The sequence below is a fragment of the Notamacropus eugenii genome, chromosome 4, assembly GCF_028372415.1.
Source record: "Notamacropus eugenii isolate mMacEug1 chromosome 4, mMacEug1.pri_v2, whole genome shotgun sequence".
Taxonomy (NCBI): Eukaryota; Metazoa; Chordata; class Mammalia; order Diprotodontia; family Macropodidae; genus Notamacropus; species Notamacropus eugenii.
The window spans coordinates 168,099,843-168,115,741 of NC_092875.1; the positions used below are offsets into that span (position 1 = coordinate 168,099,843).

General features: G+C 36.9%; 1 protein-coding gene across 1 annotated transcript in view; it reads left to right on the top strand.

The window, feature by feature from the left end:
- CNGB3 (cyclic nucleotide gated channel subunit beta 3) overlaps positions 1-15,899 on the top strand; it is a 187,004-nt gene that overhangs the window by 96,775 nt on the left and 74,330 nt on the right. Inside the window, exons 6-8 of the mRNA XM_072603628.1 lie at positions 2,203-2,411; positions 6,707-6,757; positions 10,559-10,645. Of these exons, the coding sequence (XP_072459729.1) occupies positions 2,203-2,411; positions 6,707-6,757; positions 10,559-10,645 (347 nt within the window). The remainder of the gene's footprint in view (positions 1-2,202; positions 2,412-6,706; positions 6,758-10,558; positions 10,646-15,899) is intronic.

Consider the following 15,899-nt stretch of genomic DNA (forward strand, 5'->3'; position numbering starts at 1 on the left):
TCACAGAGCTTACATGCTATCACTAGACTGTGAGCTCCTCAAGAACAAGGGTTGTCTTTTACCTTTCTTTGTACTTCTAGCCTCAGCACATAGTAGGTGCTTAATAATTGTGTATGGACTGCCAAAGAAAACAATGTGTGCACATATAAATATATCTGAAACCTATATAAAGGATATATAATATAATTTGGGGGGAGGAAACAGTAGTTTTGGCTTGGAATGGAATCAGGAAATTCCTCATTAAGAGGCCAAGATACAGCACGGTGCACTGAGGACTTTTTGTTTTTGACCTGTCCTAACCCAAGAGTTTACCTTTCTCTAGGAAGCAACATTTAAATGTCCGTCCTTCCTTCTTTCCTTCCTTCCCTCTCTCCTTCCTTCCCTTTTTCCCTTCCTCCTTCAACACAGGGAGTTACATACTTACATACACTTACATGCCCAAAGGAACATAAATTTCTTGAAATAAAGCTCTGTTAAACCAGGCTTTGATAAAGCTCATTTGGATTCACATGGAGCTACTTGACTGCCTTAAACCCAAATCACTCAGGCTCTCACTGACTGGCCAATAATAAGTCCCAGCCCAAGTCTCTGTTGATCATTATTTGGGTTTTGATGGCTCAGAGTGAGTGTAAATAGCAATTGCTTCTGTTCTGGCCAGAAATCCCAAGGGTCTTATCCTCCCAGATTGATTTTTGTTATCTGAGTAGGAAAAAGAGGCCATTTTGACCATTTCCAGTCATCCTGATTTATGTCTTGCCACTGGACCCAGATGACTCCGGAAGAGAGAGTGAGGCTGGTGACTTTGCACAGCCCTGTCTCCCTTAATTCCAATTCACTTACAAATCCAGACATCACCTCCCTGATGTCATTGGTTCTATTCAAGAACAAAGCACAAACAACAATTTGTAAGAGGTAGTTGCTGCCCCACTGGGGACCCAACTGACCAGTTCCAGTTGGGCAATGGTGCTCCTTTCTTCCTTCCTTCCAGGTGTCATTGGTCCTCTTTAAGAACAAAGGACAGACAACAACATTTAAACTTCATATAAAGTAAAGGATTGTTTATCCTCCTCATGGACTCCTGAGAGAACCTGTATGTACTCATAATGGCTTGCAAGAAGTAATCTAGGTGCAGTCACCTTAATTGCTTCAAATAGAAGGGATTGGACTAACTGACTGATAAGCAATCTTTCAACTTTAAATCTATGATCCTATGATCTCATTATAGGGCTAGTATGGTAAAATGCAGTCAAAAGGGTCTGGATTCAAGTTCACTCTGACACAATAGCAGAGTGACTATGGGAAAGTCACTTAAATATATAATACCCCCCAGGTAACTCTCTTAAGAATATAGTTAAGGTTCTAAGGAGTGACTATATGGGAATTCTCCTAACCAAATAAATCTCTAGTTAGGATTTCTCTCTCTCAAAAACAAAAATTAGAAAAATCCTCTTAAAGATTATTTTGTCCAATCTCCTCATTTGACAGCTAAGGAAAATTAGACCCAAGGTCACGCAGGTAAAAAGTAATAACAATAGTAGCAAGACTCAAATCTTCTGGCAACAAATCTGTTACTCTTTCACCTATATTATGCCACTTCTTTATTGGATTAACATTGCCAGTGATTCCTTAAAAATGAATCATTATTTTTTTTCTTCTTTAACCTGAGAAGTCAATAAGTTGAGGAGATACAGGGACCACTAATGGACTGCCCCTTCCCCAGGATTGGTCTCCTCCCCTTCAGATAGTCTATACCCTTCCCACCTGCTTAGAGCTGACCTGCAATCTAGTGACCAAACAAGGAAATGAATGAAGTCATGTCAATTAATGGCTTCTCCATGGTCCTCTCCTGGATTTTCCTTGGTCTTGCCATGGTAAATAGCCACTTGAGAAGAGATAGTAGGAAATAGAAGGGAAAGCTCTCATATTTGAAGGGAAAATAAGGCTATTTTGTGAAGTCTCTTTTTCAAAAAGCTCTCTATATTATATACGCATATATATGTATAGAATGAATATATTAAATTATATATTAAGTATATATAAGATATACATGAAGAATTGAGCTAAAAAGCTAAAATATATTTACAATATCAATTAACTTGTGTTTCTGGGATGGAAATCCCCTCTTATTCCAAACCAAAAATAATAATAATGATGATGATGTTTATTTTATGTCAATTATTCATTTTGTTTTGTTTTTCCTAGATGTCTCCTATGTCTTCTGGCTCTTGTTAATTACTATTGCCTATAACTGGAACTGCTGGTTTATTCCAATACGCCTAACTTTTCCCTATCAAACACCAAACAACATGATATACTGGCTAGTCATTGACATAATTTGTGATATCATATACCTGAGTGACATGCTGATAGTCCAGCCCAGACTGGAATTTTTAAAAGGAGGAGACAAAATAGTAAGTGGAAAATGGTCGGAAAATTCTCGTACATTGGGTCAATGAGTTGACAAGCTATAGCCTGACGTCCTAATCTGGCCCTGCCTATTTTTGTATACCGATACAATAAAACTTTATTTAGAATGTAAAAACTACAGCTGTCCCTTCTACATCGCAGCTTTCGCCATCGTGGTTTCAATCTGTTGCAGGACAGCATAAGAAATTAAATGGAAATTTTTAGAGGGGGAGTTTTATGAAAGCTGCAGATGACATATAAAGGCCAGCAGATAACACAAAGTCTATGACCAAGTACTTAACCCAAATTTTACAATAAGGCGTTATAAACATCCCATAAAAGAAAAAGAAAAAAATTCAGACTTTTTCTCTGGTATGAAGGGAGGGACAAAAACTTTCACAGGGATTTTCCAGATCAACAGGGTATGAGGCATAATTGTATTTTCTTAATTTAATATACAAAAACAAACTGCAGCAAGATTTGGCCCCAGAGCAGAATTTGGTCCCCTGGCTATACTTTGCACATCCCTAACTTAGATCATGGAATGATCTATTTTTATTATTATTTTTATTTTATTATCCAGATAATCTTCCTTGGTAGGTGAGCATTCTATTTGTTTATGAAGCATTTGCCAAAAGGTAAAGAGCACCTGTTAATGGTATTCTAGCCTCTCTGAATCCAATACCGCGTAAAAGGACTTTCACATGAATTGAGGTGGGGCAAGACTTTGAAATCTTATAATATTAGGATCATATTAACTCAACAACAGGCAGCATGGCATAACAAGTCAACAATGAGGTAGAATCTATTCAATGTGTTCCTTCTGCTGGCTCCAGAGCATTAGTTAACTCACCACTGATATCCCCAGAGCTCACTGACAGCTTGAAGAATGATGATGAGAGTGTACAAATAAGGAATCAACAAAAACAAACAAAAAAGAATGCTAATTTCAACCTCCATTAGATACACAAGGGGGGGAAATCAATGTCTGACAAATGGAAAATGACAAAACCAGTAAGGAAAGGCTTTTATTTTCAATTTTCTAAGAGGCCTTTGCACACAATGGAGAGTTAGAGCCAAGAAAAATAACCTACAAAAACACACTCTGCAGGATTTGTTTAAAATGCATCATCATGGATTACTAATACATGGTAAAAACTACTTGCTTTGTGTCACAAGACACATAATACTTTCTTTCACTTAAAATAGTTCAAAGGCAAACAAGATCATAGGGGTTAGACATGGACTGGATTTCATAAGTCATATATTTCAATCCATTCCTATTACAGAGGAAAAAACTGAGACCCTAAAACAAGGGTTCTTAACCTGAAGTCTACAAACTTTTTTAAAAAATTCATAACCATAGTTCAGGATCCTTGATTTTCTTTGTAATCCTATGTTTTATTTTATGCATTTAAAAACAACTGAAAAGAGATTCCCTAGGTTTCACCAAGCTATATATGAACCAAAGGGGAGCACAGCACAGAAAGGGTTAACAACGTCTGTCCTAAGTGATTAAATAACTTGCCCAAGATCCCAGAAGAAGTAAGTTGCAAAGCTTGGATTTTGTTCTTGACCGCTAGGAATATTGCTAGTATTCTAATAAGAAAACCTTTTAGGACTAAGGTACAACCTGAACGTCTATCTACATTTAGACCCTCGTGTAGTCCCAAGGCTCAGAGTTACATGCCACCAAACTGGCAAGGTGTATAAGATGCAAGATTTTCCAAACATTTATCAGAAGAGTTTTTTCCTTCTTAAAGTCAGAGAAAACTACCAACAACAAAATAATGTTAGTTAACATTTATATAGAACTTATTTTATGGCAGGAACTGTGCTAAGCCCTTTACAGTTACCTCATTTAATCCTCACAACAACCCTGGGAAGTAGATACTATTATGATCTCTATTTTAACAGAAGAAGAAATTGAGGCAAACAGAAATGAAAGTGACTTAAGTCTAGGACATCACTATTAAAGAATCTTTGACCTAATGAACTACATAAAAAGGGTTGAAATTAATGTGGATGTAGACAACTGACCTAGACTGTTCTTGGGAAAGATGCATAAAATGCTAAGTACTAGATTAGTTCCTGTCATAAAAATGCTTCCAAGGAAACCTTAATTTCCTAATACCTTGATGGTGATGACAGTAGGATAGAAGAGTTTTCTTTCAGTTCCTTCCACTTTCCTACTCTGGAAAATGGAGAAGAGAATACTTACATTACCTACATTATAGGTTAATATGAATATTCAAAAAGGTTATATAGGTAAAGAGCTTTGGAAATATAAAGTACTATACAAATATGGGTTATATATAGATGTGAGTAGCTATTTATTGTTGGATCAAGGAGTCCCTTTATTTAGATTGCTACACAAGTACTAAACTTGATTATTATATTTCCAGCTATTAACATATTATTTATTTATTTGAAAGAAAGGGAGGAAATTGGTCAGGATCTATTATTTCATTGACCTCCCAGGAAGAAAATACCCTATGCCAATGCAGACTGGAAACTGCTCTACAAAAAATAGACTTAGAGAGCTGGGGCATTGAAAGGGTCAATGACTTGCCAGGAGTTGCACAGCCAATAATTGCAATTTCTACTATTCTTAATGACTTACAAGGGCTTTCCTCACAACCTTCTCCCAAGGTAGATGGTGCCTCCATTTTACAGATTGAAAAAACAACTAAGGCTCAAAAAAGTTAAGTGATTTGGTTAGGTTCATATGGTTAGTAAGTGGTGGTACCGAATGATGTTCTTAAAATTTTTTTAAGTACCTATTTTTGGCAGTTCATATGTCATTCATAATGATACTGAATTTTGGTCTCAAATAGTATAACACAAAATTTCACAAGGGATATTTTCCACTGAATTTACCCATACATCCAGTCTTGTGGCCATAGACAACACTGTGAATCAAAGTCAAGGAAACAATTTGCTGAATGTGCTGTTACTGACCCAGAATGTGAGCTCTTTGTTTTAACTTCTACCCTGCTCAGCACTTCCCATATGTCTGCTTTCCGTGGGGATAACTGATTTTGCTCAGATTTGGTACACTACTGAGGGGCACAAAGATACACTCTAAGTTTAATCTGTGGCTCAGTCAAAAGTATAACATTTTGACAGATTTCAATGAAATTTGGGGATTGGATAAAGGCTATGGAGCTAAATGTTCTAAGGGAAAAACTATGAAGTCTGCTACTTTAAAATGGGTGTAATGTAACGTTCCTAATATTTGTATGGTGTAAAATTAATCTACTTACTTTCAAATCTATATGTTTATGTTTGCATTTATATAAATATATAGATATGTTTAGATACATAGTATAACCGTATGATAGCGTTATGAAATAATAGTAATAAATTTCCCAAAGTAGAAATGGTTTATGCTCTTGGAAATTAATTTTCTCATTTGTAGTGTAGTCTACCAGTTTCAGTGACTGCGATCTGTATTTTTGTGCATATAGTTCAGCTCAATAAATACTAAGCAGCTGAATGAATAGTGCTATGCTAGGAGCGGTAGATACAAAGATAAAAAGTATATCAAGTCCTCTTCCCAACCATTTTAAATTAAAGGAAGGTACTGGGAACCACCAGCAGATTTGCATCTGTAATTTCTAAATCAAATTACAAATCTGACCTACGTCCACCTTTAGATTACTAGGGAGTCAGTAGATCTGAGTTCAGACCTTAGCTATGAAACTAGTTGCTGAATGACTTTGGGCAAGTCACTTAACTCATCCTCAGTTTCCCCATTTATAAAGTAGAGATGATGACTTGCACTGCCTGCTTCACAGAATGGTTGGGAAAATCGAAGGGCTTTGTAACCTACAGGGTGCTACATAATAAATGCAAATTATCCTTCAAATGCTTGGAACCACTCTGGGGATCTCAACCAGGTTGGGTATACAACTAAATGTAAAAGTCTGCAAAGAGGGCAGAGCTGAAGAGGACTTAGCACTTCTTGACTTCCCTGCAGTATTCAGAAAACAGACTAAAACTAGCACAGAGGAAGGCTGTTGATCTTACCACAGCAGACAGAGACACAAGCCCAAGCACCTTAGAGTCCAGGAAATCACTGGAAGGAGGGGCTCTACTTTCTCCTCTTGAAGTTGCATTTACTCTTTCAGTCCACCAGGACAAATGCGAGCTAGGAAACAGTTCCCATCCAGAAAAAGGCAGGCCAAGAAAGCAGAGAAGCAAATAGAGTCCAGTATTCATATTAATCATTTGGGGTTATATAGTTTGAAATATGAACTCCTATGTTCTTAATATTGCATTTACATGTATATTTTAGATAGAACCAAAGGAGATGAAAGAGCACTACCGGACTTCTACAAAATTTAAGGTTGGTATCCTTCACAGTCTTTAAAAATCCAAGCAGTCTTTTCATGTTCAGTTTTTTAAAACAAAGCCCTTCTCTCTTAGAATTAATTCTACCCTTTTATGAAATGCATCCTGTAGCTGAAAATAGATTGGCCACAAGTAGATGTAAAATGTTTGCTCCTTACCAATTGCACCCTATTTTATTACATGGGTTAAAATATATTAAACAAAGTTATTTCATGCCTATATTTAAATGAAGCATCAAAAATGAAAGTTTTAAGCATTTATCAAGTGCGTACTATGCAGTATACTTTGCCTAACTCCACAGCACGTGAGTATAAAAGTCAGATAAATTTAGTTTCTACTCCCAGCTTCTTTTGGGGATTTTTTTTTACCCAAGTTGCATGAAAAAGAAGAAACAAATAACATGATTCTTCCCACCATGCCTCCAAAAAAAAAAAAAAAGTTTTAAGCATGTGGTTCAGTGGAAAGACTAGTAAAGCTGAATTCTCAGCACCTGGGTTCAAATCCCAGTGACCTTACTTACTACTTGCATAACCTTGGGCCAGTAACTTAATTTCTCTGAGCCTCAGTTTCCATATCTGTAAAATAAAGAAATTGGACCACATGAGCTCTGTGATCCTTTCCAGCTCTAAGTCTATGACCCTTTGAAAACAGGACTTAGAATCCTTGTTATCCTTATTAGTTAATTGACATTGATTGAAATCTCTTTATAATTTATTTAGTTTCTACTTCCTAGTAGAAACCTGTCATATCCACTACCTACCTCATAGGGTTGTTGTGAGGATCAAATGAGATCATATTTGTAAAGTGTTTAGCATAGTGCCTGGCACACAGTAGGCACTTAATTCATGCTTGTTTCCTTCCTTCCATCAGAGATGTGTAATCTCTATGAATGTTACAAAGTTCATCCCAGACTCTTTCCCAATCATTTTTTAACCTAAATATGAATGAAAGGACTTAGTTTAATTGTTCTACTTACTAAAACATATTCCTATCTAGTTTGTAACACAAAACATCAGTAATTTTACAAGGAGCAAAAAGTTCAAGGATATTTGTGGCCAACTTACATTCATGGCAATGTGTAAATACTAATCCTTATGACCAAGTCTGCACATGTCAAGTGAAATGGGAAACCAGTGTCTGGCAGGGCAGTGGAAAGAACTTTAGGCTCAGGCAGGGATCCTGGATTCCTCCACTAGGTCTACAGGGTGACTTCAAATAATTCAATTCACAGTTCCAGATCACAGTCCCCTCATTTTCAAAATGCATCTGAGGCTGCCCCACCTCCTTCCCAAAATTATTATAGGAACAGATAATAGCTGAAGAAATGCTATCAAGAGGCAAAATAAGGAGTCTGATTACATTACATGATTACTATGTCAATAACTCATGTTAATAAATAACAAATAATCTGGTTAATTCAGACCAAAAGTTCAATTTTTATTCCAAAGTTGCAATTCTCTAGATAATTGTTTTAATCTCCTTTTTCATATCTGTGACCTTGAATAAAACCCTTAATTGTTCTGTAATTTAGTTTTACTATTTCTAAGATATCTATGAAAATACATACAAACCCTCTAACTCAAAGTTATATAAGGATTAATCTTTGTGTTATTCCCAGTCCAAATCATCTTTCCTAGGCTACCACTCCCCTGTAGGTATTATCCAACTCTTTTAGAACATAAGCTCTTTAAGAAGAGCTATCTTTCTTTTGTACTCGTACCCATGGACTATAACACAGTGCAGTGACACAGAGTAAACACTTGATGAATACTTTTTTCATTTACTCATTGACAGAGCTGTACAAGACTTTAGAGATCTCATATAATTCAATGACCTTGTTTTATAGAGTAGAGAGCCAAATAGAGTTTAAGCCACAAAGATTCAATGACTTGCCTAAGGACACTCAGCTAGTTAGTAAGAGATAGGACTAGAACCCAGGTTTCCTGACTCCCCAGCCCAATGCTATTTTCATCGAACCATACTGCATTCTTACTTTAAATGAAGGAAAAAAAATTATTAAGTACTTGTTAAGTGGTTAGAACTGTGCTAAGTCCCACAGATACAAAGAGAAAAAGAAATAATCCCTTTTCTCAAGGAGCTCATACTCTATTTAGGGTAGACAATGCATGTAAGAGAAGTCAGCTGTATGGCAAATGGTAAAAACTGGATATTCTGAAGGTATAATGGCTGGGTGGATGGAAAGACCCAGGAATTCTTAGGACACATTAGTTGTAAGTCAGATAACAGTGCTGGGAGTCTGTAGGGTGTAGAATCAACTCAGATAATAAGATTCAGAGCACCTAAAGAGGCAGTGGCAAGGTAAATGATAAAGATGTACTCAGGGTCCTCCACCTCACCAAGGTAGATCTCACCTCCTCCAAACCATGTGAATGCTGCCACTTTTTCACTGGCTGCCTTGTTGTAAACTTGATAGTGGATGAGTAAAGGAAAGTCAAGAGGCAAAGGCACCTCTGTGGTAGTCTACCCAGCCACCCCATGGGGTTGGGGTGGGGAGAGACTGGGATCAAGAAAGGAGCAAAGGAAATAAAAGGAAGAGGATATACCCAAGGGCACATCTTGCTTCCAGGTCACCCCAGTGGGTCTGGGGTTGGAGAGAATCAAAAGAGGGAGCAAAGGGAAGGTAAGTGGGGAGGTGTCTTTGATAATGGGTATGAGTGAAAGATCTAAGGTAAGGCATTGCCACCAAGATAGTATACAAGTATTGTATAATCACTTTACAGCTATCCATGGAAAAGGAGAAATAATTAGGACAGATAGACACACTGAGAAGCATAATGGAAAGAGCAGTGATTTGGAATTCCAGAGACCTAGCTTTGACTCCTGCTTCTTCTACTTACTAGTTATGGAATTTTGCCCAAGTGACTTAATATCTCTGCTTATGTTTCCTCATCTTTAAAATGAGGATAGTCATAATTTTATTGCCTACCCTGAAGGGCTATTGTGATGAATAAGTGATATAATGTATGTAACAGACTTTGAATAGCCATAAAGTACCATAAAAATGGTGGCCAAAACAAAAATCCAAAATGATCCCTTAGCTATTCAGCAGCTACTCCCTTCAGACCATCTATGAAAGCTGCCGAAGTCTTGCAAAGGAGCCTGACTTGAGTTTCCTCTCTTCTTTCTTCCTTAATATGGACTCTACTAAATGTGCTACCCAAAGCAGTAAATTATCAGTCCAAAGATAGACAATGGGAAAATGGGACAAAGGGCCTGGATAATCCACAAGCTAGATAATGAGCCTCAGAGTAATCAAAAATTTGGCTGCAACATAAAAATACATTGGAGGTAATGAATGTTCATTGGTTTAAAATAAAGCCAAGGCTAGGTTTGATTTTCAGGCCAGAAGGCTGCTTCCCAGGGGTACTTTTAAAATACTATTAGAATGTACTTAAGCATCAGCAGCCATGCTATAAATTCAGTATATGTGATGACTCAAGCCTGTGCTATATAATTGGGGGGGGAGGGGAAGAGAAGAAGGGGGAGGGATCTCCCACAGGATTCAGTGACTAAGAAAGGATCAGTTTCATGGTTGTTAATCCTCAATAAATTTAAAGTGGACAGTATGTATGCAACATAATAGAGTTCTTATTTTTGTGGTGATAATGTGGCTTTCCAAAGACTCTGAATGTTACTATGGAAAGTTCATTCAAATAGAGGCCCATGGACAATTCTTGGTGACAGATCAACTTTTCTACACAATGAATGTTGAATCCAGCCATGTACATGAAGGGGTGTAAACACATCCTAATTGTCAACTGTGCTCTTTCAACAGCTGGATCTCATGTCAATAATACCATTCGATGTTCTTTACTTCATTTTTGGGTTTAATCCAGTATTTAGAACAAATAGGACACTGAAGGTGAGTTATCTATAATCCATTCTTCTTTCAGAAACAGTGAAAATTTGGGAGCCACTTCAGTTAGTTCAACAGATGTTTACTGGCTGTACTTTAAGAGTTTCTAAATTTCCATAAGGTCTACAAGGCATCATCATCATCATAGCTATCATTTCTATAGTGCCTACTGTGTGCCAGGTACTGTGCTAAGTGCTTTACAATGATCATTTCACTAGATCCAGACAATAACCCTGAGAGATAAGTGCTACAATCATCCTCATTTTACAGATGAGGAAACTGAGGCAAACAGAGGTTTAAGTGACCTGCCCAGGGTCATATAGCTAGTAGGTATCTGAGACTAGATTTGAAGGTCTTCCTGACTCCAATACATATACATATATGAAGCAGTATGTAGTAGTAGAATAGAGGGCTGAACTCAAAGGCAACAAGACCTAGGTCTAAGTTCTGCTTACAATACATAACTGAATGACTGTAAGCAAATTACTTAACCTCTCAGTGCCCTAAGCAACTCTCTAAGACTACATCTTACAGAGAAAGTACTGGCCTACACAAGTACATAGGTACTTCCCTCACTGGAAGCTCTCACTGACCTGACTTAATCTGTGATCCAGCGACTGGCCTCCTGGCCACTCCTCAAACAAGACATTCCACCTCCTGATTCCCGGCATTTTTTCTGACTCATCCTCTATGCCTAGAATGTTACTCATTTTCACTTACTGATTTCCCTGGCTTCTTTCAAGTCCCAACTAAAATCCCACCTACTGCATGAAGCCTTTTCTACCCTCCCAAATATCTTCCCTCTAAAATAATCATCAGTTTACCCTGACTCTAACTTGCATATATATTCTTGTTTGTGCATTGTCTTCCCCCATTAGACTGGGAGTCCCTGAGAGCACATAATAGGCATTTAATAAATATTTGTTGCCTGATTACATAGACAAAATCATGGGTCCAGAACAAAAAAAAAGAATGTACAGTATTCTTCAAATTCTCCTCAGTTCCATGTTGACTCATTCCCTCTAACCTAATCCCAACCAGCAGCAAAAATCGTAAGAGAAATAAAATACAAATTATATGTCTTTTGATAATTGAGACTTCTCTGTTGGGTTTTCTATTATATATTGTAACAATTAATTTTTAGCAATTTCAAGTAACCTCATTTTTAAGTAAACCCCTGCAAAACATGATTGTTTACATTTACATGGTGACCTTATAAAGGGTAAATTAGGGTATTTCTTTTAGTGAAAAGTTCTACTTTCAAAAGAGTCCAGGGAATAAATATTTAATTAACAATTTTATCATGTATCTAAAAAAGAAAAAAGTTTTTAAAAAAGGCAGAAATGCTATACAATTGTTGTTATTAATAGCAATACATGAAAGACCTATAGCATGATCATGAGTAATTAATCACCAATATGAAAATACCCTCCACCAAAACAGATCTCAACCATCCCACACAATTAGATGAAGGTGACAGATAGAGATTAGTGGCTTGCCCAAGGTCACACAGCTAAAGCCCTCACTTAAATCTAGGTCTTCCTAACACCAACATTAATAGTCTATCCATTATACACTGGCCCATCTGACCTACAATTTTAAATACAATGCTACATCTCCCATCTCCATGCCTCTGTACTGGCTGTCTTCCGTTCCTGGAATGCTTTCTCTTCCTCACCTTCATCTTTTGTTTTCCTTCAAGCCTCAGCTCAAATGTTTCTTGCTACATGAGGCCCTTCCTGGTGTTTTCCCCTCCAATGTTATTTTGTATCTATTTTATAGGTTTTATATGACTATTTATATGAGATATATTCATGTATTGTGTTTTATTGTCTCCCCATCTGCATGTAATCTCCTTGGAAGTAGAAACTTTCATTTCTGAATTTTTGTACCAAAAATGGAAGACTTCATAATTATATCACTTTCCAGAGGATGACAGAACAACCAAATGTACCAATTAATGGGCAGTAAACATGCTGGATAATCTATACACTAGATAAAACTTCCATGACCTTTCGGTGTTACTAAGTCATGAGAGATTCTCATCATGTGCTATGATCTCTGCATTGCTGGTCCAGGCTAAAGAATTCTTGGTAGCCAGCTCCAAGACCATAACCACCTCAAAGGACCACAAGATTCCTTGAACTGACAACTCAGTTTTGATCCCTACCCTTACCAAATTTCCAGTCCAAGTAGAGAGATATCAAACATGACTCATTAAACTACTTCAAATCCAGTGCATTTGGGACTTTTCTGGGCTTAAATTAGAAAATTCCAGGACCGTAAGTGTTCCTCAGAGCTGTACTCCCAAAGAGGAACTAGAGTTTTTGAGTTTTGAAAGGGGGGGAAAGGGGAACAAACATCATGAGGATTCTGTGAAAAGAGAAGGGATGTTAGGGTCATTCAGTACTGAACCCATGAACTGCCTTGGTAGCATATCTCACTTTTAATGTAGTCTAAGTTTATGACAACTCTTTCCGTTGATGCTGCATTTGTGGGAGCATGTACCTTAGATTTATGGAATGGATGTTTTGTAGTTACTGTTTTTACTATTCCATTTTAGTTGATTATTTTGCTTGAATAGTCTACTGTTTGACTATTAAAAGTAAGAATACAAGTGGGGACTTGTGAGTTATATTTTTAGTAATGCAGATCCATGGAGTATCTTATGAACCTGAGAGTAGTTGTTTCATAGGGGATCCAATTGCAACCTGTGAATACCTAATTGGAGGTGGATATCATTCAGTCTTTATGAACAGTGCCACCTTTGACTTCAGTAGTTGCCAAACTGTAAGTCATTTCAGTATGCTGAAAAAGGTGTCATTTTGATAGACCAATTCATACAGAGGGGCCTTTATCAAATGTTTGTCCCTGAATTATAAATGAACAAAGTAATTAAGTGTTGGCAACAAGTTACTCTAAAAAGGACATGGAACCTGAAAATCTGGAAGTGTGCATCTCAGGTATGGACTTCTTTAAAGGAAATTAAATTAAATTCAATAAAAAATTATTAAGGACCGACTATGTTCAAAGCACTGTGAAAAAGTGCAGAGCATATAACACATACTAAAACAAAAATTACATGAACCCTGAACTCAAGGAGTTTGCATTCTCCTTTTCAGACTTCAATCTACCAGTCCCAAACCACAAATAAACTGAATGTACAGGCTGAGATAGATAATTATACAGTTGTAGAACACGTCATACTGTGCTAAATGTTCAGTGGTTTTTGCTTCAAATGAGTTTCTTATTACTCCCCCAAAATGTCTACTGCTTAATATGACTGTTTTCACAAATATCTAACACATTTCTAGAAAGATACCATTTCCATGTCAAAATATTTTAAATAGTATTTGAGATCTGTCATGCTTTGGTTGTTCTGTTGCAATAGCTTGATTGGTTTTAGTCCTTTAAGAAATTTTAAAGCAGAATCAAGTTATTTGTGTAAATTCCCAATCTACTAAAATCAGTTCCTTTTTTTTCTTTTGCTATACATAAAGATGTGTGTGTGTGTGTCTGTGCATCTGTATGTCCATGTGTAGCAGCCCCTCAAGGGCTTCCTCCTCCAATTAGGTATTCACAGGTTGCAATTGGATCCCCTATGAAACAACTACTCTCAGGTTCATAAGATACTCCATGGATCTGCATTACTAAAAATATAACTCACAAGTCCCCACTTGTATTCTTACTTTTAATAGTCAAACAGTAGACTATTCAAGCAAAATAATCAACTAAAATGGAATAGTAAAAACAGTAACTACAAAACATCCATTCCATAAATCTAAGGTACATGCTCCCACAAATGCAGCATCAACGGAAAGAGTTGTCATAAACTTAGACTACATTAAAAGTGAGATATGCTACCAAGGCAGTTCATGGGTTCAGTACTGAATGACCCTAACATCCCTTCTCTTTTCACAGAATCCTCATGATGTTTGTTCCCCTTTCCCCACTGAGCATCGCATCTCTGTTGTGCAGGTCACTCAACTGGGCTCCCTAAGCCTGCTGCCCTCTGCAGTTCATTTCCCATCTTCAGGGCTAATTTTCTCTTTAATTCACAATTGGTTCTCTTATTGGCTGCCAAATGTCATCATATTCCTTACAACTTCTTCCATTAACTCACTCTCTCTCTGTTTCTCTACTTTCTATTAGATTCAGTATCTATTACTGGGCAAGTAGTTTTTCTGCAAGGCATGGCCAATGGGAAAAAGTAAAGAGAGAGGAATTCTTTCCCTCACTAGGTGCCCTCCAGTAAAGGCAAGGTGGCAATGTTTGACTTTCTAAAGACCATTAAGAGTCTTTTGCCAGTCAATGACCACCTGTCCTTCTAATTCCATCAGTGAGAACTGCTTGGCACTTCATAAAGAGATGAAGACTAGACATATTTTCCCACTTTTTTCAACACAGTAAGATCTCTCTGTTATCTGCCTCTTTAGGTGATTATATCAACTGGACTGGAAAGAAAACTAATTCCCCCATTCACATACTAGTTATACGATTTTTCTATCATATAGCTACTTGGAATGAAGAGGAAATTGAAATAGATAGACTAGAGTTGTTTGATTCTATGATTTTTTTGGAATAGAATGGAATTTGGCATTTATCTACAGAGGTTTATAAAGGGCTTTCACATCTTCCACAGGATGAAGGTCTGATTATAGTTTATCACACTAACTAGAAGAGAGGGAGAGAAGGGGGAGAGAGAAAGAGACAGAGAGACAGAGAGAGAAGGAGAATCCCCAAGAGGAGAAAGAATGGGGATTCTTAAGTTTCAGCAAATAACTGCTTTTGTGGAATCATGTTTGACTATCCGCTACCATTTATTATGTACTTACACATTACCAAGAAGGACAATGAGTCATTATCCCAATATGCTGTTAACTATTTTCCAAATACATACTACATATGCAATAAGCACATGTTATAAGAATATATTCTATCTTAAACTCCTAAGTCTGATGACTAGCTAGAAAAAAAATAAAAATTAATTGGGTAAAAATAAAAGTACAATAAGTGTTACAGTGGGTCAAACCAATAGTTTATCTGCCAAAAGGTATTTAGGGAAAATCTATTAGATTAATCTCAAAAGTTCAGGAATATGCTATGAGAAAGGCAACATAGTAGAGTAGATTAGGTTGGACCCAGCATCAAGAAAACCTGGGTGTAAATTCTATCTCTTAAAAATTGCACGATAATAGCAAGCCATATCAACTTCTCACTGCTTTGGTTTTCTCATCTATAAAGTAGAGAAATAATACCT